This window comes from Fistularia commersonii, chromosome 26 (assembly GCF_037954325.1).
Source record: "Fistularia commersonii isolate RoL2024-O1a breed Wild chromosome 26, RoL_Fcom_v1.0, whole genome shotgun sequence".
NCBI classification, from domain to species: Eukaryota; Metazoa; Chordata; class Actinopteri; order Syngnathiformes; family Fistulariidae; genus Fistularia; species Fistularia commersonii.
Genome location: NC_141309.1, coordinates 12279953 through 12307535, shown reverse-complemented (window position 1 = coordinate 12307535; position 27583 = coordinate 12279953). Strand labels below are relative to the sequence as shown.

At 40.6% G+C, this 27583-nt stretch overlaps 1 protein-coding gene across 1 annotated transcript; it reads left to right on the top strand.

Annotated features, from left to right (window-relative positions):
• Positions 1-311: 311 nt before the first annotated feature.
• LOC147218649 (TBC1 domain family member 10A-like) lies at positions 312-10488 on the top strand. The gene is made up of 9 exons (XM_086174027.1): positions 312-965; positions 2272-2371; positions 4037-4144; positions 4463-4569; positions 4664-4778; positions 4905-4970; positions 5414-5603; positions 7362-7516; positions 9824-10488. Exons 1-9 carry the CDS (start codon positions 793-795, stop codon positions 10343-10345), a joined length of 1536 nt encoding a protein of 511 aa, XP_086030153.1. The 5' UTR covers positions 312-792; the 3' UTR covers positions 10346-10488.
• The last annotated feature ends 17095 nt before the right edge of the window (positions 10489-27583 follow it).

The window sequence follows — 27583 nt, the reverse complement described above, 5'->3', positions numbered from 1 at the left end:
GATTGGCCTGTGATTTTTTTTTTTTTAACTCCAGTATGAAATACTGTTCATGCTTGGAGAAAGCCTATCTGTTGCTCTTTCAGAACAGACTAAATCACTGGGTTGTACAGGAATTGAATTTATGGATCTGAGAAGATGAGATCTGTTAATGTTGCCTGATAAATACAGGTCATCAACTGAATGAACGTTTCAGGAGGGGCATCGGGGAAAGGGAAAAGCCTTTTTTGACACAAAATGCACTACACATGGGCGGCCACAAGGAGTAACGCCAAAAGGAGAGCAATCAAATCACCGCAGGATTGGAACTGGTCAGATAAAACTAACGCACACTCCGGGTGACAGGACATCGAGCAATGCCATGGTTTGCCGACATTTTCAACCATTCTGCTCGTTACTTTGCATTGAAAGACGTTGACAATGAAATCCAGCCGCACACGGTGAAGGTAGGGCAAGTAGGAATACGGTTTGGTTTGGGCTGGTTCGATCTTTTAAAGCTAACTTTAAAATAGCCATTTTAGCTAGCTAATGTAAAATCGGACTTCGCCGTGTGAATTGTTACAACTGTTTAACGCAAAACCTCCTCGTTTTGTTAGCGTGACAGTTTTACCCTGACGATAGACTTATTTTTCTTTAGCACGGGAACTAGTTGGAAAGCACACATTCAGGAGTAATGGCGTCGATGATGTTTGATTCAACGGCTTATGCTGAGGAGCAGTTTTGACTTTGGGCTGTCAACAAGCCTGCTGACGTTAGCTAACGCTACTAGCCAGTTAGCTATTAGCTGAAGCAACCATGGCCAATTTAGCGAATGGTCGTCAAAGAGTGGACACACGAAGTATCCGCAGCAGTCAAATCGACGATGAAAGCTCTCTGGGATCCGACTCGGAAATCAACGGCTTCACCAGCGAAAGACAAACCGATAAATATGGATTCATTGGAGGAGCACAACAGTACACGGAGGCATCGTAAGTGTGTTTTGAAAATCGAAGACAAACTATAATGTGATTGATCAAATCGGTGTTTTCACTGTCACTGAACTGACGACAACAGCTCTGCTATTTTGCCTGGCAACTTTGTTAGCAAGATAGTGTAAAACTTTGTCAAGATTACTCAGTGCAAGTTTACAAGTTGTGTGGTTATCGAGTGCTCGCCTTTGCACGGTAGTTCTCCCAACCAGCTGCGTGGCACAGTGTTTTTTATGCCCAGTGTTTGCCAGTGTTCCGTCTCGTTAAAATAAGTTGTCAAGTATATAAATCCAGTACAGGCATCTTGTGCTCGAATGTTACAACGTCCTCTAGAATATATGTATAAGATGACTATAGAATTACAAGTTTTATTTAAATTACTACATCTTTGTCTGCATCTTGTCGTATATATTTTTTTTTTTCCGACCAAGCCTCTTTTAGTCTAGTTTTCCCTTAAATGAGCCAAAGCGTACACCACATTACTGTGGCAGTTTAGTCAGTCGAGAAAACCCTGTTGTCTTGAGTTTTGGCAGGCTGAGCCATGGATCGAGCACCCAGTTACTGAAAGGGGGTCACTTGGTGCAGTTTTATGGGTACAGGCAAAGTAAGGGTTTTAACTAGTATTGCCTAATGTAAATTACCTGACTGAGTTGAAGCTTTAGTACACCACGCTGAAGTACTGATCAACTGCATACTGTCTCTTTCAGATATAAGAGAGATGCCCCAAAAATAAAAAACTACTTTGAAGGAGTTTGAGGCTCCTAATTGCAGGTTTTTGCTGCTGAGAAAATTACACAGTATAGTAAAGCAGAAGACCTCACTCATAATCTCATGTTAGGTTAACATTGCCTATATTTACCTTTATAGTTAGAGAATACCATGTCTCTCTCTCTTTTCTATTGTGGCTGCCTATTACCTTTTAATGTTTCATCATTATTATTCAAGAGAACGCTGCAGCTACTTTTTGAGGTTATGCAGGGTTTTGAGTCTTGGTTTCTTTCTTTTATCATATACCAAAAGCATGTCAAGTGGTTGCCTCTTGAACTCCCTTCACAAGTTATTGCCCACATGTGAGCTGTGGCCACACGCACACAGATCTTATGACATATACATTAGGATATAAAACTATTCTGAGCATTGTTTTGTTTAATCTTCTCTTCTGACAACCAAACAACTAGAAGCTGCATCCTTTTTCACCATTCCAATACATCTACTCTAAAGCTATTGCTGGCATTTTCATTAGTATTGATATTTCCTCTTAAATTCATCAATGAGCTAAACTTTTTTTGTTTTTTTCCTGGTTCAGTGCCCAGGATGTGCCTCCAGCTGTGCTGAGGCAAAGGGAGGTGAAGTGGCTGGACATGCTAAACCACTGGGACAAATGGATGATCAAAAGATTCAATAAGGTCTGTGCAAGGTGTTACTCACTTTTAAGTAGTAAAAATGAACTGTCTGCATAACTTGTCTGATTGTGCTTGATCTGGTTAAGGTTTTCCAAATGGTTGGTCAACAATTACTACATTTATACTTATCTTGGAGCAACACTTCCTCAGCATAAAGTTGGCTCGTTCACATGATACAGCAGTGCAAATGGTTGCAGAGTGAATAACTTTCTTATCTCATTGTCAGTGGAAAAATGGTTTTTAACACCTCTCCATTTTGTTTTTTAATAGTATTTCTTGCTTAACCAGCTATGTGTGAAATTATGTAAGGGCTCCAGCACAGAGCTGCAACCTCTTTTCCATGAGTCAGCTCCAGGACAGGACTCGACCCATCCTTTTATCACACTGAGCACCATGTGACAAATTGACTTTGTCGTATTTGGGGTGGGGCTGTGTTGGCTTCTTTTAAGACAGCTCTGGAATGCTAAGACTTTCCCTTTATATGAACTATGTGTTGACTTGTGAGGTAAAGAGTTAAACCTTATACTTAGCTGTATGTAGACTGTTACTGAAGACAAATTATAGCAGATCATCTGTTGACCTGCCAATACCTGTATGGAGGTTGCTTTGTATGATTCCACAATGACCCTGCAACAGAATGTTGTCATTTTTGTGGAGTTCTGCAGTGTTAAGCAATGTTTATGCAAGTCAAAGCAACAACAGTGTCTGTGTGATTGAAACAAAGAAATAATTCCTACTGCTCCAGCATGTCAATGCTGCCTTGTGCTCCAAGCTGAATAACAATGTTGAAGTTATTAACATAACAATAAGTTTCACAACAAATACCTGTGCCAAGGATCTACATTACAGCTACTTTGTATTCCTAAGATTTTGTGTTGTTCAATTTTAGTTTTGAGCTAAATAATAAAAGGGACAAAAGAGTCACATGACAAATATGTTATTGGATTAAAATGGTGGTTGTCATTATCTTAAGACCAACATCCCTGGTCTGTCATTTATAGGTTTGCGCTTAAACATTTTTTTTCCTTTTTTGTTTTTTAGAACTTTCATGTCTGGCTTAAGTTGAATTCAAACAAGCTCGCAACTGGAGATAAAATAAATATATAATAAATGATACCCCATGTAAGCCCATTTGAATGCATTTCTTTATCTCAGTGTAAGTTAACAATTTGTACATTCTTGTAATAATGTTGTATAACATAATAGGAAAAGCTTCTGGCTGATTCTTTCAATGGCTTGCAGAGAAACATCACATTGCTTTTTGAGCAATATGATACCAATCACTGAGGTACAGAGTGTAAAGAATCCAGAAACCTGTTTTTTTTTTTCTTCCTCTACTTTTATGATATATGAGCTAGAAATTCTACATGCCATCACACCAAAATGAGTACCTCAAGTAGAACTGAATTTGGTTCCTTGACATTTGGACATAACCATGAGCCACTCAGGAAACTCGCATGTCATATATTTGCAGAGTTTTTAGAACTGCTACAGTGTAATCAGCGATACAGCGTTCTCTGGACAGCCAGCGTAAGACAGTGTTTACTTTGTGCGGTCGCATTCTTTAAGCACAGTATTGAAGAAAGTAACCAATACCATGTGAACAGATTGCGGCAAGCATTTTTCTCTCTTATATGTTTTAATTTGACATGTTCCTTTGTGACTCAGGTGAGGCTCCGCAGCCAGAAAGGAATTCCCCCTGCCCTTCGAGGCCGTGCATGGCTTTACCTTTCAGGGGGTAAGGTGAAGAAAGAGCAGAACCAAGGAAAGTTCCAGGTCAGAGACCTTCCTCTTTCATTTCCTCCTTTCAGCTTCATTCCCGCTAGCTTCGGACAGAATTTGTTTTTGAAACTGACAGTTTTACTCTGTGGTTTTAAAAGTCAGGCAAGTGCTGGAACATGCTTTTCACTAAAGCTGATGTTTGTTTACACTAAATTACACCAGATTAAAAAAAAAAAAAAAAGCAATTCTGTAATATTGGTTCTCTGTCAGCTTATCAGTGAGGGTAATTTAACATAAGGAATATTAACATAAGGTATTTCACGTCCAGCCAATGATACATTAGTCTCTGTGTCCTCTTTTCTCTGACATCAGGAGCTTGATAGCCAGCCAGGAGACCCTAAATGGCTTGATGTGATTGAGAAAGACCTCCATCGACAGTTTCCTTTCCATGAGATGTTTGTGTCTCGGGGAGGACATGGGTGAGATTCCGCTTAAGGGGGCACTCCACTTTTTAATTGAAGATGTGTTCTGCTTGAGAAGATATTCTGACCTGTGTTTATGTTTTTGACACAGACAGAAGGACCTGTTCCGTGTTCTCAAGGCTTACACTTTGTACAGACCAGAGGAAGGCTACTGCCAAGCTCAGGCTCCCATTGCTGCTGTTCTGCTAATGCACATGCCTGCAGAGGTATGCAACACTATCCCCCAAATGTCCACAAGAGTTTTACAGTATTTGTTTGCTGTTTGTCTCGAAAGATTCATGATGTTGAGTTGATCTGTTGTTTTTATTATGAAAATCCAAATCTCTCTCCAGGATGCCTTCTGGGGGCTGGTGCAGATTTGTGAGAAGTATCTTCCTGGTTACTACAGTCCTGGCTTGGTGAGACAGAAACATTACACAGTAGAAAAGCAATGATCAATGACCAGATTTTTGTTGTTATGACTTACTGATTCCCAGAAAACTTAAGTTAGTTTTGTTTCTCTATGCAACATGCGGCTTGACAGTCTTTTAGTCCGCAAAGTTCACAGCTAAAAGAGGCTAAGACTAAAAACTGTATTACTGTTACTGCATCCAAACATGTAATCATAGTTCTCCGAGAATGTTATTAATTCTTTCTCGTGAAAACTCTTAAGAAATCTCAAGATTTGATTATTCTAAATAAAATATTTACTGGTATTGCAACATGCAATACGATGCCTTTTGTCTAGTTGTATCGTTAAAAGCTGAACGTCCCCATACATCTCTGATTTCAGCCTTAACAATAAAGCGCAAACTGGCTTTTATTTGCATTGTCAATCCTGTCCTACCTGTGTTATTTGCAGGAAGCCATTCAGTTAGATGGGGAGATCCTGTTTGCTTTGCTACGACGTGTTTCCCCAGTAGCCTACCGCCATTTGGAGAAGCACAAGATTGATCCGATCCTCTACATGACTGAATGGTTCATGTGTGCCTTCTCCAGAACATTGCCCTGGGCATCTGTGTTGCGTGTTTGGGATATGTTCTTATGTGATGGTAAAAAAGAACCCCCTGGCTTTCTACTCACCATTTATTTATTTTTTCTGTCTGACCTTGTATAAAATTCGTTTCCATTGATTTGAGTAATTCATTGATCTGGAATGATGACGTGCGACATAATTTAAAAAACTAAATTAATTTATTCACTCAGCAATCGAAATCCTGTGCTGTTCCAAAACAAAGGGACCTCTGATGACAGCGCCGCTCTGCTCTTTTGAACTAGTTGCCACTTAGTGATTCAATCAGATGATTTTTCTATATAAATATATCATCCTGCAGATTCCCCTTCATGCACAATTTATAGTGGTGATGCAAGGAGAGAGTGGAAAAGAGGTGAAGAAACGAGTTCAAGCAGGTTGGAATGGGTGGAGAAAAGTGTCAGGGTTACCATGCAATAGAAGACTATCAGCCAGAATGAAAGGAAAGGTGTACAAGACAGTGGTGAGACCAGCGATGCTGTATGGCCTAGAAACAATTACATTGACGAAAAGACAGGAGGCAGAGCTAGAGGTCGCAGAGATGAAGATGCTAATGTTCTCTTTGGGAGTGATAAGGATGGATAGGATCAGGAATGAGTCTTATCAGAGGAACTGTACATGTTAGATGTTTTGGAGAGAAGGTCAGAGAAGCCGTACTGAGATGATTCAGTCATGTACAGAGGAGGGATAGTCAATATATTGGTAGACGGGTGCTGGAATTGGATGTGCCAGGCAGGAGGTCTCGAGGAAGACCAAAGAGAAGATTTATGGAACTTTAGCACGCTAAGAATTTCCCAATGCTGAAATCTTGGAGGGAATAACGGTATTTGACAAATTGTCCTGGGGTTGCTTATCGTTTGTAACTGACAGTTAATTGTTCATCTGACATTTCAATTTGGGGTTCCCACATTGCCTCTGGTCATCTGTGTGGGTGCAGTTCCAAAGAACTGAGTTACTCAACACACTTAGCTGAATTTAAAACACAAATATATCTACCGTAAATTCCGGACTATTAAGTGCACCTGAATATGAGCCACACCGGCTTAAAAAAAACTAAATATATATTATACATCTATAGGCCACATTTGTCTAGAAGGCGCAGGTGTCCATGTTGTAACATGAGATATTTACACAGAAGCATTTTTTTAAAACTTTTGATTTAATACATACTGGTAACATCCACAAATTTATACTGGAGATGCCTTGTCCTAACAGTCCCTGTAACACGGCTGATGAAAAATTTTAATAATAGATAACACAAGGAAAGGTCCATCCATCGATCCATTCATTTTCTATCCCCGCTGTGTTCTACTCCAGCTGATCACTATCTCCATCTTCCTCCTGCGCACTTAAACCATTGAAGTCATCTTCCTCAGTGTCAGAATTGAATAGCCTCAGAATTCCATGGTAATTTTATTGGTTCAATGTGATGAGGCTAAATGGTATGAAGCTCGTTAGCCCAAACAAATCCATTAATTCACTGCATCATTGTTTGAGCCGCATCGTTCGAAGCGTGTGAAAAACATTACGGCTTATATTCCCGAAATTATAGTATTCATGTCAGTAGACTGATTCTGTTAAAGGAGGGTTTGTTTTTGTTGTTTGACTGTCAAAAAAGTTTCTGTGAACACCCTATAGCATGAGCTTTTTGGACATTAATTCTTAATATATTCCTTAAACTTGAACAATTAATCACATGTTAAGATCTACTTTCTGATATTTGTAGTGTAAGGCCTGTTACACAGTGAAAGTCATCAGGTCCATTTTTCTTTGCCAGGTGTAAAGATCATCTTCCGTGTGGGTTTGGTGCTGCTAAAGTGCATGCTTGGGAGCCGTGAGAAGCTAAAGGCTTGTCAGGGCCAGTATGAGACCATGGAGCTCCTCCGAGCCTTAGAGCCTCGATACATGCAGGAGGGCTTCCTCGTTCGTGAGGTAAGTTCAGAGGAGCAAGATCCTGCAGTATCTAAATAGACAGTCCTTTGACCAAATCTATGGTTTTCAAGTCTGTAGTAGTTGAGCACTCAGCCCTTTTATGAGTCAGTGATCAGTGTTTTCCAGGCCTAACTGAGTGCAGTAATGCTTTAATGGTGAGTTTGACATTAAGCACACTCTGTAACAGACACAGGTCTTTGGCACTTCTGAAAAACTAAGGTTATGTTCATATCTGGGACTAGAGTTGCATTCTGAAGATTTAATCTATAAACTGAAAGCTCAGGTTTAGCCACATAGATATCTGAAAGCTCAGGTTTTGCCACATAGATATCTGTTTCAAACTTTGTTACTTTTATTCTTTCATTAGCTGTCAAAGGTTGAACTGTGACTAAGGCCCAATACACATACGTGACATTTGTAGATGCAGATCATCTCTACTGGAGGTTGACAGAGGACAAATGACTAATATCAATAGATGTTAAGAGGCCGGAATGTACTAACATGGATTTTTTTATTTTTACATCACAAATTGGTATATATCAACTAAACATTGATTGAACAGTCAGCATACACGCATACAAGCTAATAAAACAGTTCAATTTGATGAAACAGCTAGTGAAGAATATTGACATTTATTTGATACATTCAGAGATCAAGAACAGACATTTCACCTTGAAAGGCAAGTTACAGTGCAATGCTCAACAATGATGATTTGCTGGTCAAACCTTATCTTTATTAGAACAATAAGCAACAGCGGCTCCATTTAATCTTCTCCGTGTCAGCACTCTCTCCTCCCACCCCGCCTCCTCGCTCTCTCTCATCCAAAAAACACATTCACAGCCAGTAGGAAATCACAGAGGTCTGAACATTCCTCTAAACAGTACCGCAGGGTCGATACAATAGTAATAACAATAAAATCGAGAGCAACAGGCTTAACAGGTGTCTGGTTTGGTGACGTAACATATTAACATCTATTCAGAACACTTTAACATAAGCAACATAGCATAACAAGTTTACCAAACTCGACCTCACTCCAAATCATTAAAGTAATTGAAACTTTGATCCTCGATGTCACTTCTGAGCAACTCCACCAACCCCGGGGGTAGGCGGCGCACCGCTTCCTCCTCTCCATGGCTGTTTTTGGGACATCGTTGTCCGATAGAGGCGGTTGTGAAGCATGAAGCGGTAACAGAAGGTCCTCCTGTAAAGTCATTGATATTAATCGCCTTGGCAACTACCTGGGCGTGTAGATGTAGATGCGCCGTTGACAAGCCTCTCCCGGCAGCATGTTGTTCAAGCACCCATTTGTGAACTTGTCCCTGTAGCTGTGGCCATCTAGCTTTTAGCCGGCGATTAGCTTTTTCTGTTTTCTTCATTGCAATTATGAGTATTCCCCTCACTAGTTTCTCACTGACCGCAAACGTTCTTTCTGCTGCTCGATTACCCTTATCAGCTGCATATTTCTCTACTAGCTGCTTGTATTCTGTGGAATATGAGTTCCTTTTGGGGTATTTGTGTTCAGTCTTTCTCTGTTGTCTTTATAAGTTGATGTTTGAATTTTCCATTTTCCATGGTACAGGAGTAATAGAAGTAGCATTTTCAGGCACACAAGCCAAAGCGCAGTCTCGCAACTGTCGGTGTGAAAATAACAAACATGTGAAATTACCGTATATATTTTAATATATAAGTTGCACCTGAGTATAAGTCACAGGACCAGCCAAACCATGGGGAAAAAAAAAGTACAACTTACAGTCTGAAAAAATCCAGTAGTAAAATAAGATGATCATGGAATGTATTTCTTTGACATTTCACAAGCTAACATTGCATAAATGCATAAAATGGGCCCAGTTGTTTGAAAGAACAATCCAGCACTAAAGCCATGAAGAGTTAATGACAAGGAAGTCCTATCGGACAGGCATAATGCCCTCATGACATAGTGGAGACTTGTCCGTCAGGGTGGATCTGGACTTCACAGAGAACAATGGGTGTTCACAAATGCATCCGAGGGAATTACAGAGTATGCTGTCCACTAGAGTGTTGACTGGCCGCTGTCTGCTTCCTGTATGAATCTCTGTCCAAGCCAACAATGCCTCCTTTTATACGCAGGGCAGTCTTGACTCCCATGCTCATGCTGTCATAAAAGTCTGAGGGCTTTTGACATTAACTGATGAAGTACAAAAGTCTAAACTAATTGCCAATGGAAGGGAACTGATTTTTCAGCAGGGGCTGGTCTTTCTCTTTCTCGCTTCCTTTAAAAGTAATCTGTGACTCATCTGTGAACGAGCGAAACATCTCTTTCTGATACAGATTCTGGAAGTGCCAATAACGGCGCGAGATGTGGAAAGGGAGCATCACACTCAACTAAAGCGCTGGAAGAAGAACCGCGGGGAGTTGAATTTTAAGTCCCCCTCCAGGATGCACGGTGCAAGGCTTATCTTGCTGGCTGATCCACCCCGGCGACAGGACCTGCAGCAAAACCCAACTATTGTACTTGAGATGCCTCAACCCAACCCTCAGTTGAAGAAGGGCAAAGAAGAGAAGCAAAGCAAAAAGAATAAAAGTATGAAGAACTCCAAGCCCACTGAAGAGATTCCAAACCCTTACCCTCTTTACAGGGACTCTCCACCCCCTCCATCTCACCCAGCACCCTCTCCTCCAGCTCTTGGCAAGAACCGAGACACTGTGCCAGACTCTGTGCCACAGACTGACAAAGAGCCACTCCACCACCAGCAAGCGCCTCCTCCTACTGAGCCCCCACTTGCCAAAGAGTCTTCACTTCAGAGATCCACACAAAGCCTTAGTAGTACAGAGCAGGATACTTACCTGTAACCCGGTCTGGCACCAGCATCCTGTAGCCAAAGCCTAAAGTCATTTTTCCTAACGAATCGGACTGTTTTGTATGTAGGTATTCCTCTTGGACACCGTTCTGCCTATGATATTGTTGGTATACACTAGAGCATCATTGCTAATCGTAGAGCTGCTTTGATTTTGTCCATGTCACTGCCTCCTCTAGATGCTGTCATTCAAAGTATCAATCTTAATGTCCTTTTGTCAAGGGAGCCATGTCATTGGGTGTGCAGTGTTCTTTCAAGTTATTCCTTGGAACAAAGAGGTGCTGCAGGCTATGCATTTTTTTTCTTTTACATTTTCTGTTAGCACTATTATTTTGTAGCAGTGAAGGAAAAAAATCAAATGTAGACTCAGTATTTGATTAAAAATCTTAACTGATTCATTTCAAAGATTCATTCGAATGGATTTTTGAGGTGGTGCCAGCAGTTCTGGTTCCACATCACAGCAATGTTGGGATTCACTTTGGGAGATTATATTCTTGGGACAGAGCTTATTTTTTTCCTCTCTTTTTTTTTTTTCCAAGTTTGGAGACTTGACCATTTCAAATGTATTGTTTTGAATTAGTCTGAAGCTGAAAAATAAATAGTTTTCTATAAAAAAATTATTTATCATCATTATAAAAAGAATATTTGTTTTGGGGGGAAAAAAAATGTAACTTTGCGTAGTATCAAAGTGGGCAAAATTCCATCTGAATTGATCCGGCTGAATCGCTAAACACTCACTGAGCCAGGCACTTCGCTGTAATACTTCCATGTTACTTTGGCAACTGGACTGAACATTCCTGACTATATGACACATTCCCAACTTCTCAAATTTGGTCTGAAATCTGTCCTTGCCAAAAGCTGACTATTGCATTCAGAGAATCAGTGCTTGTTTCTTGTGACTACTTGGACAGTGAGTTATTTGTAAGTAATATAATGGTGCTGACCGTATTGGCTTCGCTCATCATTCAGCTGGAGGCTGGAAGGTCCTGTTTCATGTTCTGCTTTCTTTTTTTTTTTCTTTTTTTTTTTTTGTATTTTGCTAGAATATCCAAAGCAGATCAAGACTGTTGTTTTGAGATACAATCTTCACGTGGAATGAGACTTATTCCAGTGTTATAGAAGGGAGGGATTGTGTGACTGCAGGACCTTAAGTGATATTTGTTGCTTTTCTCTTTTGAGAAACAATCTCATTTCCTCGGGAACCGTCAAAACAATCCTAAGTTGTGAGAAAAGTCTTTGTTTGGTAGGACAATCTTTTTGACTCGTCACAATTCATGTTTGTTTTTAGTTTCTATAACACTGGCAAAGGGCGTTTTGACACGCATAAGCACATGTGTAAAATGTGTTTGTGTAATGTAATAAAAGCTTTGCTCCAGAATCCTTGTATAGGTCAGTTATAAAAAGCTATGGAAGTTCAACACATTTTCCAGCAGTCGCTTTCCCATATGCAATATTTTTTTGTTTTTTTGCCACTTATGTTACAAACCTCACATTTGCCTAATATTTTTTAACTTAATGCTTACTGTGTAGATATTTTATGTAAGAAAACAATTTGTTTGGAATTCTGTTTCACTGTATTAATGCAATACTTTATTAAGCAATTACAGATACAGAAGAGGTAGCATCTCAAAAACAGAATATTATGTTTTCAATCAAAATTGTAACACTAGAATTGTACAGAATAGGAAGATTTACGCTTGCCAGGGGAGAAAGATTGTATTGGTGACAGACATGTTTGACACCCAGAGGAGCTCCATGCAGAAAAATTCTATAAATAAAAAAAATAATGAAATGAACTCAGAACATCATGTGTGATTGTTTGCTTATTTTCGTTTAGTTTAACCTTAGGCTTGAGGTCAGTGTCTTAAAATGTCTGGTGTATTTCCACATTTGTGCGCAATAATTGGTTGACACCAGCAGATGGCGGGGTAGTCATTTATTGGAAACTGGTTCGCCGGGTAGTCAAGCACCCTGAAAAATATTTACACTTAAAATGAGTTTGCCTCAAGTCCCACTCCATCATTGACAGTATGAAATAAAACAATGTTTTTACCTAATATGTGAAAATAGCCTCAATTAAATGCTGACCATTACAGTTATCGAGGGGCTACTTTATATACATGGAAATTTTGGAGGTTGCAAATTGTGGAGCTTGTCAACTATTCTGCAACAATTAGCTCATTTTAACCAATTAAACAAAAATCTATTCTGAATAAAAACGCTGACTTCTGAATAACGACTACTGATACTTTGGATCGTCGGTTATTGATTTGCAATTTTTGTAAGTCGCTTTGGATAAAAGCGTCTGCTAAATGACTGCAATATAATGTAATGTAATGCCATTTTAAAAAAGGCTGCATTCATCTTGTGCTTTGATTTTTTAAGTTTATGTGACATTAGATTGCATAGAAGCAAACACATTAGTTATTTGTTCATTGTTTTTTCTACAGCAGGTCACTTCATTTCAAAATAACTGACAATATTTTCAATATAAGGTCAGAAATGCTATGCTGGGCAGATCAAAAAGTTCAATCTTAATCAGTGGGGGGTAATCTCACTGTCTCAACATTGTTATCTCATCATTTTCCGGACCCTATAAAAGAGCTGCTTTCTTACTATCTATGTCCTCATTCTGAACTTTTTTAAATTTCCAATGTCCATGCAAGCAAAGACAGGTTAATGACCGGGTCTGCCTGTCAGTGGGAGTCAGAGAAATTGTAAAAGTAATGTGGAGAAACAACTGTAGGAGTGATTCATTCATGACACAAGTATTCAACCTTTTTTAATCAGAGCTCAAACAACTTCCCACAAGATGCCATTCCTGATGTCTCCTCCATTAAACTAATGACACGTTGCCTTCCATCTTTCAAATCGCTGTTTCAATTGTCAAATACCCCTTTTCTCTACCTCGAGGTGTGGGGTATTTGATGTTTTTGCCTCTGGCTGTAAAGAGTTCACTGCAAATTGATACTTTGATGACCTCGGTAATGCCGCTAACTCGTTTCTAATCGTCAAGCAAAGCGTGAGCCGCAGCTGTTGACCTCTGGTCATTGGGGTATCGCAGCACCAACAGGAGGAGAAAGGAGCAAGTCGTACATACTTTTAAAATTGTCACTATTTCGATAACTGTTCTATATTCTTAGGACAACAACAGGTAGCGCCGTTGTGTCTCCCTGACGGAGAGCACCTGTCATTGGCTGTAAACCATGCCTGTTATTTGTGTCATTCCAAGACCATTATGGACCATTATGGGATATGTTGATGTTTGCCCATATGAGGCACGGCAACAGTTAATGGTCGAGGTCCCTGAGGAATGCATGCACCGTCACGCTTTCCCTCTTTGCATCAGACACCTGGCCCTCTTTTAGTGCCACCGTTCCATTTACATCTCAAAGGGGGACAACCAAAAAGGCTCTCTCTGTGCTCCACTCTTACTCGAGAAATGATCTGATTTATCTCTTCATCAACGGAAATATATGCCTTTAGAGGGCCATCCCGCCTCCCTCGTCTCAAGCTAATGGAAATAGGAGATGGCGCAGTGAAAAGAGAGACTTGTGATCCTCCATGTGATCCCAGACCCAACGGACCCCTGTCACAATGGTTGATTCATGTGATGCGGTTGACATTTTCTCAACTCCCAAGCTAAATGTGTTAAGACATGGGGGGTGATGGGCTGATGCAAAGCAAAGGCGCCTGTGTTTTGCCAGGTATCAGATTCCCACGTTTGATGGAGCATGACAGGTTGTCTCAGGTCAAATTATAAAGGCTATAGTAATATATGACTACAGACATTGTGATCCTCTGTGCAGGTGAACTCTCCGCAGCATCACGGATAAAATGGGTGCAATGAAGGAAAATGGTCTTTGGCCAAGGATCATAAAGATGAGTCCCCTCTGTGAAAGTCAGAATCGATAAATGAATTATGCTATCCTATACCATCCTACACCATCCTAGACTAGCCTATCCCATCCTACCCAATCCTAGCCTCGTTTAGCCTAGTTTAGCCGAACCTATCCTATCCTATCCTATCCTTGGCAGCAGTGGCTCAGTTGTCCATCCAATCTTAAGGTTGGTGGTTCAATTTTTGTCTCCTCCTGTCTGCATACCAAAGTGTCCTTTGGCAAGACACACTTACCCCACATTTACTTCCAATGGTCTGGCAAGGGCCTTGCATGCAGCTCTGCCAATATCAGTATGTGATTGTAATTCAGTGTAAACTGCTTTTTTTACCACATTATGAACACATTGTATAAATAGGCACCATTTGTCGTTTATCCCGGTCTTGTTCTTTGACGGATAACCAGTTATGTTCATCTTCTAATGGAAAATCACAATAATTTTAAGTGCCATTTTAAGTGATTGTGTTCATTTCCATATCCATGTCCAGTATTTTAAACAGCTCTCTTTCCAGATATGAATGTGTACATTGTATATGTTCTTCATCTTCCTGGCCATTCTAAACACAGACTACCATTGAGTAATGTTTTTCATCTCTTCTCATGTTGTAAAATCTGAAGTGGTGCCTGAAGGTTCAGTTATTTCTTTATACTACAGTCTGTGTTCTTTGGGCACCTTTACTGATTCAATAAAATGGCCTTTCTACCATGTATGGTCGACAAGTAGCTACTTATACTTCATGGCTAAATTTAACATAGAACAACAACCAAAAATTCTCATGGGTGCCTTAAGCAAAGTACTTTAAATGTCATCACCACTCATTCCCGCTATTCCCAGATGCCAGACAGCCCTATATCAGGGACTGGATTAAAATTGATATCCCTGCTCACATGGATAAGAAGACTGTTCCAAAATCATTTGACGTCCTAAAAAAGTTTAAACCCCATTTAAAAAGGGTGCTAATAAGTCTATATTACAGTGCTATATACTCTGAGTCAGCACATATCATTCTTTTTCTTATCATGCAATTCATTAAATCCTAAAAACGATAATTGAACTCTACGTACTCAGTGCCAGCTTAACCCCTATATAAAATAATTCAGGTCTTCGCATTCTGTGAAGTGAAAAGACATAAACAGGAGTGTAAGTGTACAGTCATCCACTTGGATTGTTCCTAACCGATTTTTTTTCAGTTACTCTGAGCCTTATTTTGCAAAATGGGGTGTATAATTTGAATCTCTATTGATCACTAGGTCACTATGAACAGCAAATGAAATAAACAATATCATGTATATTTAAATGAAAAATAAAAACAGAGCTTCATTAACCCTAATCCAATGATTCTAATTAAACTGAGGTCCTTACTAGTGTAGCTGCAATAATGGTCTTCACTTATGTAGTGCATTCACAGCTTGTGATTTCAAAGGGCTTACGCAGGATAACATTTACCCATTCACATACACACACACACACACATGTGCACGCACCCACAAACGCACACACCCATACATGAATGGCAGCGCTGCTGCCATTCATGTATGGGTGGCTGGCTCTATCAAGTGAGCACCATCCGGCCCAAGTATACTACTGTTATTATTGTATGGTAAAATGCCTGCACATGTGTTAGGTCAACACATGTTGTCAACATTTGTTTTTGGGCAGTTTTTCCTTACTAAGAAGACCCAAGCATTCCACCCTCTGTGTTTGTTATGTCAATGAGATCATCAGTTGACACAACCTGGAGCTACGAAATGAAATGTTGTCAATAAAAGAGATTGTCATTAATGCAAATGTATTATCTTATTAAATCCAATCCATCCAATATCTCTTCATTTTTATGCTGTAAGAAATTAATTAAAGATAAATTTTGATTGTTAAAAATTACTGCGATTTTTTAAAAGATCATGCCAAATTTCTAATATTTAAATACTGAAATTAAAGAAATATTTAACTTCAAGCTACTCTTATTTCCAAGAGATTATTATCATTATCATTATTATTATTATTATTATTAGTAGTAGTAGTAGTAGTAGTAGTAGTAGTAGTAGTAGTAGTAAGAAGAAGAAGAGTATTTTTTCATGATCCAGACCTCATGCTTTGTAAAACAAATAGAAATAGTGGACATAGAAATAGCTGACATCGACTTGAGTCCAGGATGTGTTACAATGGACTTTTGCCATCTCCTCCAATTTACCAATAACTTTGGCAGAAATCAGCCAACAGACGCACAGAAAATGTTTTCAAAGTAGTAATTGTTTGCGTGAGTGATTGTTTTGCTTTTTTTCAGTATATAAAGCAAGTGAAGATGGCAATAAAATGTATGTTGAAAAAAAAAACCCTTTCCTTCAATGAAATATGAAAAATTACACACAAAGCCTCACACACACCTACAACCGCTATCTACTTTAAAAACAAACCTCTCACAATATAAGAACATGCCTTCTGTCCCTTGGTATTAATCTAAAAGTGCAGTCATTTAGTGGAGCACTCAACAAAGCATGCTGTTCTTTGGGCTCAAATTTCATGGAACAACAAGGGTCCCTCTGTCAGGTGAGATACAATCGTGTGGCTGAATAGTAAAAAGGTTAGTGAGGCATAGTAATTGTGTCTGCTAATCACCTGCTTGCTGTATCGCCTTGAGCATTTATTAGCTCCAAATGATGGGTGTGTGGAGGTTATGTGGGGGTAAGTTCTAAACACCTGCGCCGGCCGTCATGTTACTTGAGGTGTTTTAGGTAGTTTAACCCCCCCACCCTCCACCCTGCTTGCAACCATCCTCCTGACCTCGTAACCCTCTACATCCCTTGGCTCAGTCACGCCGGAGGCATACACAATTATGGCTCAGAAGTGTTATCAACTAAATGAAGTAGAAGAAGCTTTCACATTTTCCCTTACATTTGTGTTGACTCCATCTCCTTTCCCCGTTGATGGTAGTTCAACCAATCATGACGTTTTTTTTTTGTTGTCTCTTTGTTTTGTTTTGTGTCTTTTTTCATACCGCTGTTTTCCGATTGAGTATTCTTCCTTTTTTTTTTACGGACTTTCTGGCACAGATAAAACTGGCCCCACCTTATGTGTTCTCAGTTTCCCCACAGGCTCCTGTCTTCAGGACTGATAATTAGTATTTAACTGGGTAAGATAGAATGAGCCAGCTCTCTCTGGGTAATTGTTTTATTGTTTTGGTGTGTGTGGAGCCTCCTGACTGGTGTGTGATGAGTTACAGACACAGATGGTGGGCATCAGCAGGCTGGCTGGGGGCAGATTAGGAGCCTCCCTTGTCTTAGCAGCCCCTTCCCCAGCCCACTCCCACTGAGCCCCAGAGGAGTGGCTGTCTGTAACACTATTCACTTTGGAAAGCCTCATGTGTTGATGGAGGCCGACCATGGGCTTATCTCGTCTCATTCCACCTCTGCTGGGCCAGGCGGGCTAAGGGTTCCCAGGGAGAGGAGACAGGAGTGAGTGTGTTTGGGGGAGTAGCGTGTGAGTATTACAACAGAAAACAAAACAAAATTCTGTTGCCTTGAGATGAACCATATTTTGTGATAGGATGTCATTTAACTTTAGTTAATTAAGTCATACCAACACGTAAATCCATTTGCGCACTATCAGATGCCAGCTCTGGGCTTTGAGGATTTCCTCTTTTAAATTGCTAAACTGCAAACCCATGATTAATAATCCAAATGTCCATGAACTGCAGACTGGTGTGTGTTGAATGGTGGCCGCCACACGTGCCACAGCCTGATAATCCCTTATTCTACTGCAGGAGAAATGCCTACAGTGCAGATTTTGGCCATTATAACATATTCACATTGCTCTCGGCAGGAAGTATAGTTTAAACACGGGAGGTCAGAGGTCATCCAGATGCAATGTAGAGGGCACAGGAGGGGGGATCTGGGCAGCCTATAGGTTAGTGTTCGGGGGCCTGTTTATTTTATAAACAGTGGGAGCAGATTAGTATTGGAGCCAGGCTCCCTCGGCCATATGGGGAGGATGTCCTCTGTGTTCGCAGGCTCTCAACAAACCATTGTGTTCAAAGTATCATCGCAGGCATCATTGTGGTCTCCGCTAATGATGCCCGGGAAAATGTTGCCAGTGCACATGTGGAGTCTAAGATCCTTGGACTGCTTCTACTACGGGCATGACTGCGGCTTGAATGATTGTGTTGGTGATAGCTCACAAGTTTAGAGTCATTCCGAGTGTTGGCACAGCCGCTTAGCCGGGAGGTAAAAACAGGAAAAGGATGGACCGGCAACCCCCTCCCAAAACCTCAGCGCCAGCTTAATGACATCTGCTTGAAGATGTTTGTGTGTGGCTCATCTCCCGAAGACTTGTAGCCCTTTCCTGACATTGTTTGGGTTTTTTTTAGATGCGATAGCGGCAAAGTCTCTTTGATGCCTCTGACTATCAATTTTCAGCTCAGGTGATGGGATCCTCTCAACACTTGAAGTTTTATGCAAACACAATGTTGCTTAAGCAACTAAATCTTTTCATCTAAAGAGCCCCGCTTTACAAAGAATACAGAAGGACCGACTGCCGGCTTTTGCTAAAAAATAGAACGACTAACTTCGTGCACCTTCTGCTAATTTATTGCCCCTCTTAGTCTGAAGTGGTTCTCGGCTGCCTGAATGAAATGTCCCCAGGCAGCGACGGTGTTGACTAGATAAACAATTTTGCGGTTCTCCACTAATGCACCGCCGGTCCCTTTACAGAGAACCAAGTAGTTTACACAGCCATGTCTTTGTTGTGTATTTCTGAACCTCATCGACAGAAAACAAGCACCGTATTAATGCTTTGCATGCCATCATATGCAGACATGGCAAGAATTCATATTTGAGGGGATCAGGATATCAAGACTTTGGTGCCTTTTCAATCTTTTTATCGTAACAAATAACCTCTTGACCTGATGTTCTTTACAAGCCAACACTTGAGACTTAAGTGATACCATATCACAAAACCCTGGAGTTTTGTAAGGAAAGTTTATTCCAGGTATTAATGTATAATTTCTCTCTCACTTGTTATGAACTTATGACATGGTTGTTCAGTGTTGCCATTTGGTGCTAATTTTGAAGACCTCAATTCTACAGTATCTTTGCTACGATATCTTTGGTTATCTTTCATTGCTCTGAGCTAATATGCTTATGGTAGTTACTCAATACTGCACGCATAAAAAAGAGAAAGCTCTTTACATTTTCATTTTCCTATGGGGAAAATTGAAAAAAAAAAAAAAAAGAGTTCCATTTCTAATATTTAAAATAAACAACACGGGACGATTCACTTTGTCAGTTTTACTCTGTTTTTGTTGTCACTTATTCCCCCTTTTTACCTTTTGTGGGGATGAAGCAGCAGCTCATATGTCAGCACCGAGGGTGTTGTGTCTTCAGAAATGCATAAAAGTGTGGACAAAGTCACTTCATCTCCAGGGCGGGAATTATTGCACAGGATCAGGGTCCAGGACTTGTTAAGACGGAAAGCTGCAGGTTTCCGTCTTTGCCAGCGGGGTGGATCCGGTTGCAAAATATTATTGGTTTATTCGGGATTACGACGCAAGAAATGACTGTTGATTAACCTTGTTATGCTAACATGTTCACCATACACATGTTCACCGCTGAGCAGCGGACGGAAAAATTCCTCCTAAAACTCTTAAACCTAAATATATGAAATCGATTTTTTATGCAAGCTAAAAGAAAGCCATGTTTCTTTACGTTGCGGGAAACGCATTAAGATTTAGCGAAAGCCAAAACCGAAGAGCAATAATTGCAGAGATTTAGTGAGAGTGAATACCCTTTCACACACTTATAGTTTCTCAAAAGGCATTTATCAGTATGTTGCGATTTCAAACACATGAATCTATGCGGGGTCGACACCGCACAGTCCCTCTTTCTGTGGCAAGGCGATTGATGAAATGTGTTATCATGGATCGAGCATATATCACCAAGATGCGGATACTATATTTTTCAAAAGGTAAATACCCTGAATATTAAATCAGTGAACCCTAATGTGGTTATGATTAGTTACATCCATGTAATAAAGTAATTTCTTGCTTGATCCTAAAAATTAAGTTACCTTTTAATTTCTCTGACTACGTCAGTGACACTTCTTTGACCTGTGCTGTAATGAAAACAAACAGCCCTCTCACAGGACTAAATGTAACTAGAGAAATATTACAAGAGCACATCTGGAGTTTGAGCTTCAGCTAAGGTTTTGTTTGTACATTTATGGACTCATTATACCAAATCATAAATCTTCCTGCAGCCCATCTGTAGCCATGACTGCTTTGCTTGAGGCCTCCTATAGTGATAGATGTAGTAACGTGATTAAATGAGAGGGAATGTTGAATTCCTGATGATTCAGAAACATGTAAATGAATGATTCGGGCAATTTTTTGATTAAGGTTTGCCTTTGGAATTTAATCCCAATTATTTGAGCCACTGACAATTTAACACAAAATATTGATTTTATCAAGCATATTCTGTGCAGCTGGTCTATTATTTCTGATCCGTGCATTTGCTCATACAGCAAGGTTATATGAGGAGACTGGCCTTTCCTTGAAGATGGACGGTTGAAGCTGCAGGGCCAAACAGTCATGTTGGGATGGGTTTGCGTGTGATGCCAGTTATGGAGAGGAGAATGTCGAGAAGAGAGCAAGGTGCTGCTGCCAGCGATACCAGCAGGAAAGATCATTCAGAGAAGGTGTTTCCTGTGAGCTTTCCCTCAGGAATGGTTCTCTTCCATCCACAACTGTGTGTTTCCAGCGGACGACACGAAGGCCGGAGGCTCAGTTGCCATCTTGAACTAATTTCCAGTATGTTTTCAAATCAAATAAATCCCAACTAATCTTTGCTAACACAGCAAATGAGATGGTTGTACTCCATTTTGCCATGCACGTTGATGTACGTGCATTTACAAAACGCGAGCAGCTGTCAAGATCCTGTTGTGTTATGAACGCTGTAACCAAGCCAAGACGGACAATAGCCTCCCTCGCTCAGATGGCCATTGACCGACTCGACCCGTGATCGGCTATTGTCCGAGTGTTCCTCTTCTCTTGCTGTGGAGACGACCTCGTGTGCGACGCGGCGTCAGCCACTCCAGATGTCACAGGTGTTCCTAATTTTGGCAAAATTAGAACTTCAGTCACGTCGGTTGTAACCTCCTTTGAAGCCTGAGAGAAACATCACCACCAACAGCGCTTCGAGTTGCACGTCTGCTCTTCGAGGGTGCTGAGAGAAGCTTTGTCGGCCCGTGCCGTGTTTCCAAGCTGTTCTTTGCAGTTGAAAGAGCAACGAGGAACCAAAGAACAGCCCAGATGACTTTAAACCACACAATCACAGACTAGGTCTGTAATTAGGTCACAATGGGCCCCTGTTTTGGGACCGTATTGATGGTTGACGGGTGGTCACAGTTATTAATCAAAGACACGGGCAGGGGTTGGGGGTGACGGGGGATATCCTGGGCATAGATGTTGGCCGGTGTGTGAGCAGCAGGTGACATACATCTTACCGGCTGGAGCCTATAATTAGCCTGCCATGAATAATTATATCTTGTAGGAAAACCGCCTTGAAGAAGTTATCACAAAATTTAAATTACCATTACTTACCTTTTGTGTCGGGTCTGGTGGAGTCAAACGTTAAGGTTGCTTTGGAGCCCGGGGCTTTATCGGTTGCATCCCAAAAGTTGAGAAATAAATAAAACCGTGACAGGTTTCAGTCATGAACAATAAGTGCTGTCTTGTACAAATAAATGCACAAGATTGCGCTGAGTTACAGATAATAAAGCAAAGTGGAATAAACACAAAGGTGCAAAATCTCTTTATGGTACTGATTCTGATGTGTTCGGCTGGTTTGGCAGAACCGAACTAACCTCTCACTCACATCGGCTTGGCTATCTAACGAAACGAAACATGAGATGACCAAGATTTCCTCATCAGGAGTAACGATAATGGTGAAATGTAAGTTGTGGTTTCTTCATCATGCTATGCACTCAAGCGATTACTCACTTATAAAAAGTTCCTTCTACAGGTTAGTATCCATCCATACATACATCATATATTGCTCATCCTGCGCATCGGGGTTGCAGGGATGCCAGAGGCTATCAGGGGCTGTCGTTTGGGTGAGAGGGGGGGTTCACCCTGTACTGGTTGCCATTTGACCACAGGGCCATATATAGAGAGGAACAACCATTCACGCCATCATTCACCCATCTGGGCAATTTTTCAACCCTCCTGCATGTTTTTGGACTGTGGGAGGAAACTGAGGAACCCGGAGCAGACACGAGGAGAACATTGAAATTCCACACGGAAAGGCCCCTTTTGGGAATCGAACAAGGGTCCTTCGTGCTGTGAGGCAGAAGACCTAGCCCTCACGTATCCTCGGATTTTCCCTTTTAAGGGAAAGCGTGTGGGATTAGGAACATGGACATAACATTACATGACAGTCATTTTGCAGACGCTTTTATTCAAAGCGACTTACAAAAAGTGCAATTCAGTCACAAAAGGAGTACCAGTAGTCAGAAGTGAGAAGTGACCACGTTCCCAAATCGCCATCTTCGAACCCTATATAAAGATAAATTTATTTCTTTTATTCTTTTTTTTTTTTTTTTTTTTCCGGGGGTTGGGGGATGGGGGCTAAGTGCGATTAGTGGGATAGTGCTTGATGAAAAGGTATGTTTTCAGCTCACGGCGAAAGATGGGCAGCGACCCCGCTGTTCGCACCTTTTTGGGGAGTTCGTTCCACCACTGAGGAGCCGAGACCGAGAAGAGCCGAGACGGGTTCGATCGGCAGCCGGGGGCTCTGAGTGATGGGATGGACGGTCGCCCAGAGGTGGCAGATCGGAGGGGACGTGTAGGGACATGTGGCTTGACCATATCCTGGAGATAAGACGGGGTTGTCCCATTCACTGCCCGGCAGGCGAGCGCCAGGGTCTTGAATTTGAAGGGAGGTAAATTGCAGAACCTCAACCCCTGTCAATAAAAGAAAAAAAGCATTTGGGTACTGAGTACTGCTGTAATATCACACAAAAGGGGCACGTTAACAACAGACATGTGGGTATGTGGTGTGGAACTATTATTCTACTTAAGCCTTCTCTGTTTATTCTCACCTGGAACATAGAAGAGAAGCATTTTTCCCCTTTTCTTCAGCAGCAGGGAATTAATTGATCATATTGCTGGTGGTTCAGGAACACCCACCGTTTGATGCTGAAAAGTAAATTGGGAAAGCGCACAGCTCACCAAACTGCACCCAACCCCCATAAAAAGTTAAGAACTTAAAAGGTTGGCTTGAAATATGCAAACTAAAAGGAGAAAAATGAGTCCAATTTTAATAATGTATGAATGAATCCGACGTAATGGGCAGCTTCAACAATCATCTTCTCCCTGGTGTAAACAGAAAGAGGGTTAAATTACTCCACAAATGCGCCGGCAGCAACTGCTGAAGAGGTTATTTAGATGGATCCTTAATACTTTCATGTCGGTAAACTCTAAACAAACACAATAAAAGAAATTAAAAAAAGCTCTGGTTTGTCCAGTCTCGGCCACTGATGGATCTGTGGTAGACGATCCCGAAATAGACGCAGCGTTAAGTCATGATCTGACATTCTAATAAAACATGACGATTCTTCATCTCTGATTCTTACATGCCCATGTAAATAATGACAAACAAAATATTCGGTGTAGTTATAATTATTGATTAGACCGATCACCTGAGTGTATTACTTTCCATCGTTCCGCGGTCGTACACATAGGCCAGAAATTTGTGAATACATTCTTAGCTCATTCGAGAATGAATAATCCCGTGTCGGTTGAATCCCTCGGTAGCTGCAGCACACGTGTGTTAACGCTTTATAACGGGACCCAGATGGCACCATGGAAACGGTCCAGCTGGGCCTCGCCTGCATCAGACAACCTGATAAAGTGATGGGAGACACTGAGGCGGTCAGATCTGGAGTCTCCCTAGATAGCTGTGTGGAGGAGAAAAGACAGTCCACATCTGCTTTCATCATGTCATACATTTAGTCATCCATAAAGCTAATATGACAACAATATTTGCTTAACTTTGTCCAACACTTTCTTGTAAATATGATCTGTTCTCATTGTTTAGCTTAATATTCAAAGTTTCCTGCAAAGCTATATCACAATGCTACAAAATAACTTTGGGCAGAAAATATTTGATACAAAGAGTTTGCCGTGTAGTTAGATACTGCCAAAACTTTTTGCATGAGACTGGATATGAATCAGACGGACTCTGAGGACTGAAGGGCCCTCAGGAAGTCGTAGGAACCGGGAATCCACTAAGTGTGACGACAGAAGAAGCCAGTTCAGCCGCTCACGGTGAATTAAGCCCTGCTGATTATACCTCCAAGGCACTTCATTTTGCAGTTTTACAGTAAATTATGCTACCTTTTAGCAGGATTCCCCCACAATGAAAACATTACAATTCAACACACATCTGAGATAACATTGCTAATGTCAAGGACAGAACTTACTCTTCTGATTCACGCTGTGACTAATTCATTGTTTTCAACAGGGACTCTAATAAAAATAACGTAAAGGGCTTTTGCGCAATCCCTCCCTTTACTTCCCACACTGTAGGACATTAAAACCCGCAATTTATCCCCTTCATATGTTCGCAGGCCTTTCCATGTTGACACAATTATCCTCCTGTCACTCATCCTGCTTTGTAAATGTTTTAGTTGTTTTTTACAGTCTGCTTACCTTATGCCTGTGGTTAAAAGCAAGGCTTTCTTCTTCTTCTCGCTGCTTTTATGTGGGGGGAACATGTGCTCGATACAGCCACCAATCTGCTGGAACATTTGCCATGTCATGGCCTCAAACAGCCGCGGTAATGGTTTACACATTCCAGCTTAGTTTCTTTTTGATTTTTTTCTGTTTGCGTCATACAGAGACGCTTCTTGCAAATCCAGTCATCTACTTGTATGGATGATTAAAGGAGTTTTTATTATTTTAACTGCATCCCCATCACAGCAGCACTAACTGTGAAAATGTAAACATATATGACTTTGGAGGTTCCGGTAGCTGGAAGATTTAGGACAATTCTCAACCGGTTATTTCGCTTTTATGGGTCAGTCTCACAGCTCCAACCATGTCGTATTTGGCAGCGTCTGTTTTCAGAAGGGAAACCTACGGTTTCTACCAACCAGGATTGGCAGGGGAGGTTTTTAAAAATAACGAGTGGATATTTCAGTGAGTAGAGCCTGACAGGTTTTTCTATCTTGTCTTGAAAAAAGACCAACGATGTAGATGAGCAATTGACGATTTCTAGATATAGATATAGATATAGATATAGATATAGATATAGATATAGATATAGATATAGATATAGATATAGATATAGATTTAGGGACAGCATGGCTCAGGTTGTAAGACTGGTTGTCTTGGAACCAGATGTTCCAAGTTGAATTCCCGAGCTAGTCCTAGCCTGTTGAAGTGTTGTTGGCAAGACACTGAATCCTGAACCGCTTCCTGGATGCTGCTAAGTGGCTAACTGCAACTTGTGGTTTATCCAGTATGCCAGTGGTCCCCAAACTTTTTTCTGTGAGGGACAAATAACTTTTCCCTTCTCTGACTGGGGGCCGGGCCAGTTTGTAACAAAAAGTGTGACGATCGCAGAGGTGTCTAAATGTAAACATTTATTGTTTTCCAGAAAGCCACACATATCCAAAAATTATTTCATTAATAATGTTATTATTTATTTTCTTTTTTTTTTTCTGTCAAGATCCCAGAAAGGGTTAAATAACATTATTTATGAAACAAATAATAATCAAATAACCCTTTTCAAGTTTTTCATGGAAAAAAAGACCAGATAAGGCACAGACCTCAGAAGGGTGGAATAGAACGTTACGTTCTATTCATGTACGTGGCCAGAATGAAATAAAAAATCATAATGCTTTTCTGGTATTGTTCAGGAGCCGGCCAAAATGTGGAGCCCCCCGGGTCGTAGTTTGGAGACCTCTGCAGTATGGGTTAAATGTAAATTCTGTGATGTTATGCTGAACGTATAACTGAATGTGACAAAATAAAAGGATCCTCTTCTTCTATAGTAATAGATATATCGATATACAATTACATACCCATATATACGTACTAATAAATGTAGTATATAATAATAACGAACACACATAATATATATATATACAACATACACAATATTATATACACATATTATTTAGTAACAAACACACACACACACTTGGACACATTTATATATATGCTGAAAAAGCTGTGTATAAGAAATTTACAATGTTTTTAAATTTGTGATCAGTGCTGCTGTATAAAACAGTTTGTTGACTACTGCAATTGTATTTATTTTTGTATGCTCCTTTTCACTGTTTATAGTGTATAGAGTAATATCTGACATGAGTTAGTCAAGTGGTCTGCATTCATCCCTGCAGACTGTTGAGTTTTGAAGTTAAAAGGCAAAAGTTTAGGCCTTATCACATTTATCCAGACATAATTTCTCAGGTTCAAACACTATCGTCTGTGGCTCGTCTGTTTCAATAATTCAGAGCACACAGCTCTGTTCTTCAAAATGTTGCATATTTAATCCTGTTGTTGTTTGTTTTGACTGTTCATGTGTAAAATCTACACAATCAATGACCTAAGTCATTATAAGTGAGTAGAGACTGTTTAAGATATTCATTACTGGTCTGGTTGAACTTCAGGTCTAAGTGATACACACAATTTACTGAATTTATGAAATTATATAAAGTTCAGAAAAGGAAGAAAGAACATAATGTACATTGCAGGTTTCTGTCTTAACTAAGGAGTAATGACACCTCACCCTAACCTTCCTTCACCCTGCTTTGACTGTCCTCTATTCTTCTCTGTTCTGCTGCCATTTTCTCCTTGTGAAAACAGGAAGAAGGTTTGTTTGTAGAGCCAGAGCCTAAGGAGTCCATCTATCCACCATGCATTGTGTTTGTGCACATGCACATGCACATGCACGCGTGTGTATGTGTGCATGCTAGTATCATTGTTTTCAGGGCATGCTGCATCCTCTAAGTGCCTTTCACTTGTTTCTTTATCTCCCCTAAAACCCGCATAATTTCTTTAAGCCTCGTGTCCAAAGATAACATTTAAAATTCCTTCTGCATCCAGCAGTCTGGAAAATGCTACGCCTGTGTAGCCCTACATTAGTATACAATATACAAATGCTAATACAAACATTTATTTGTACATCATCCACATCAGGATTTTATTTTCACTGAGTGGCCGAGCAGGAGCTTTTCCTCTGGTGCCGACAGGACTTTTACACTATCTTGGTGCGCAGGAGAGTGCACCCGTTTCTAGCAGGTACTAGTTGGCTGAGGCCTGATCTGGTTAGGA

Excerpts from the sequence above, each read along its gene's own strand:
- LOC147218649 (XM_086174027.1), top strand. The coding sequence starts at position 793 with ATGGCCAATTTAGCGAATGGTCGTCAAAGAGTGGACACACGAAGTATC. Across the intron at positions 4,570-4,663 it reads GTGTCTCGGGGAGGACATGG|ACAGAAGGACCTGTTCCGTG; the intron begins GTGAGATTCCGC and ends TTTTTGACACAG. Across the intron at positions 4,779-4,904 it reads TAATGCACATGCCTGCAGAG|GATGCCTTCTGGGGGCTGGT; the intron begins GTATGCAACACT and ends ATCTCTCTCCAG.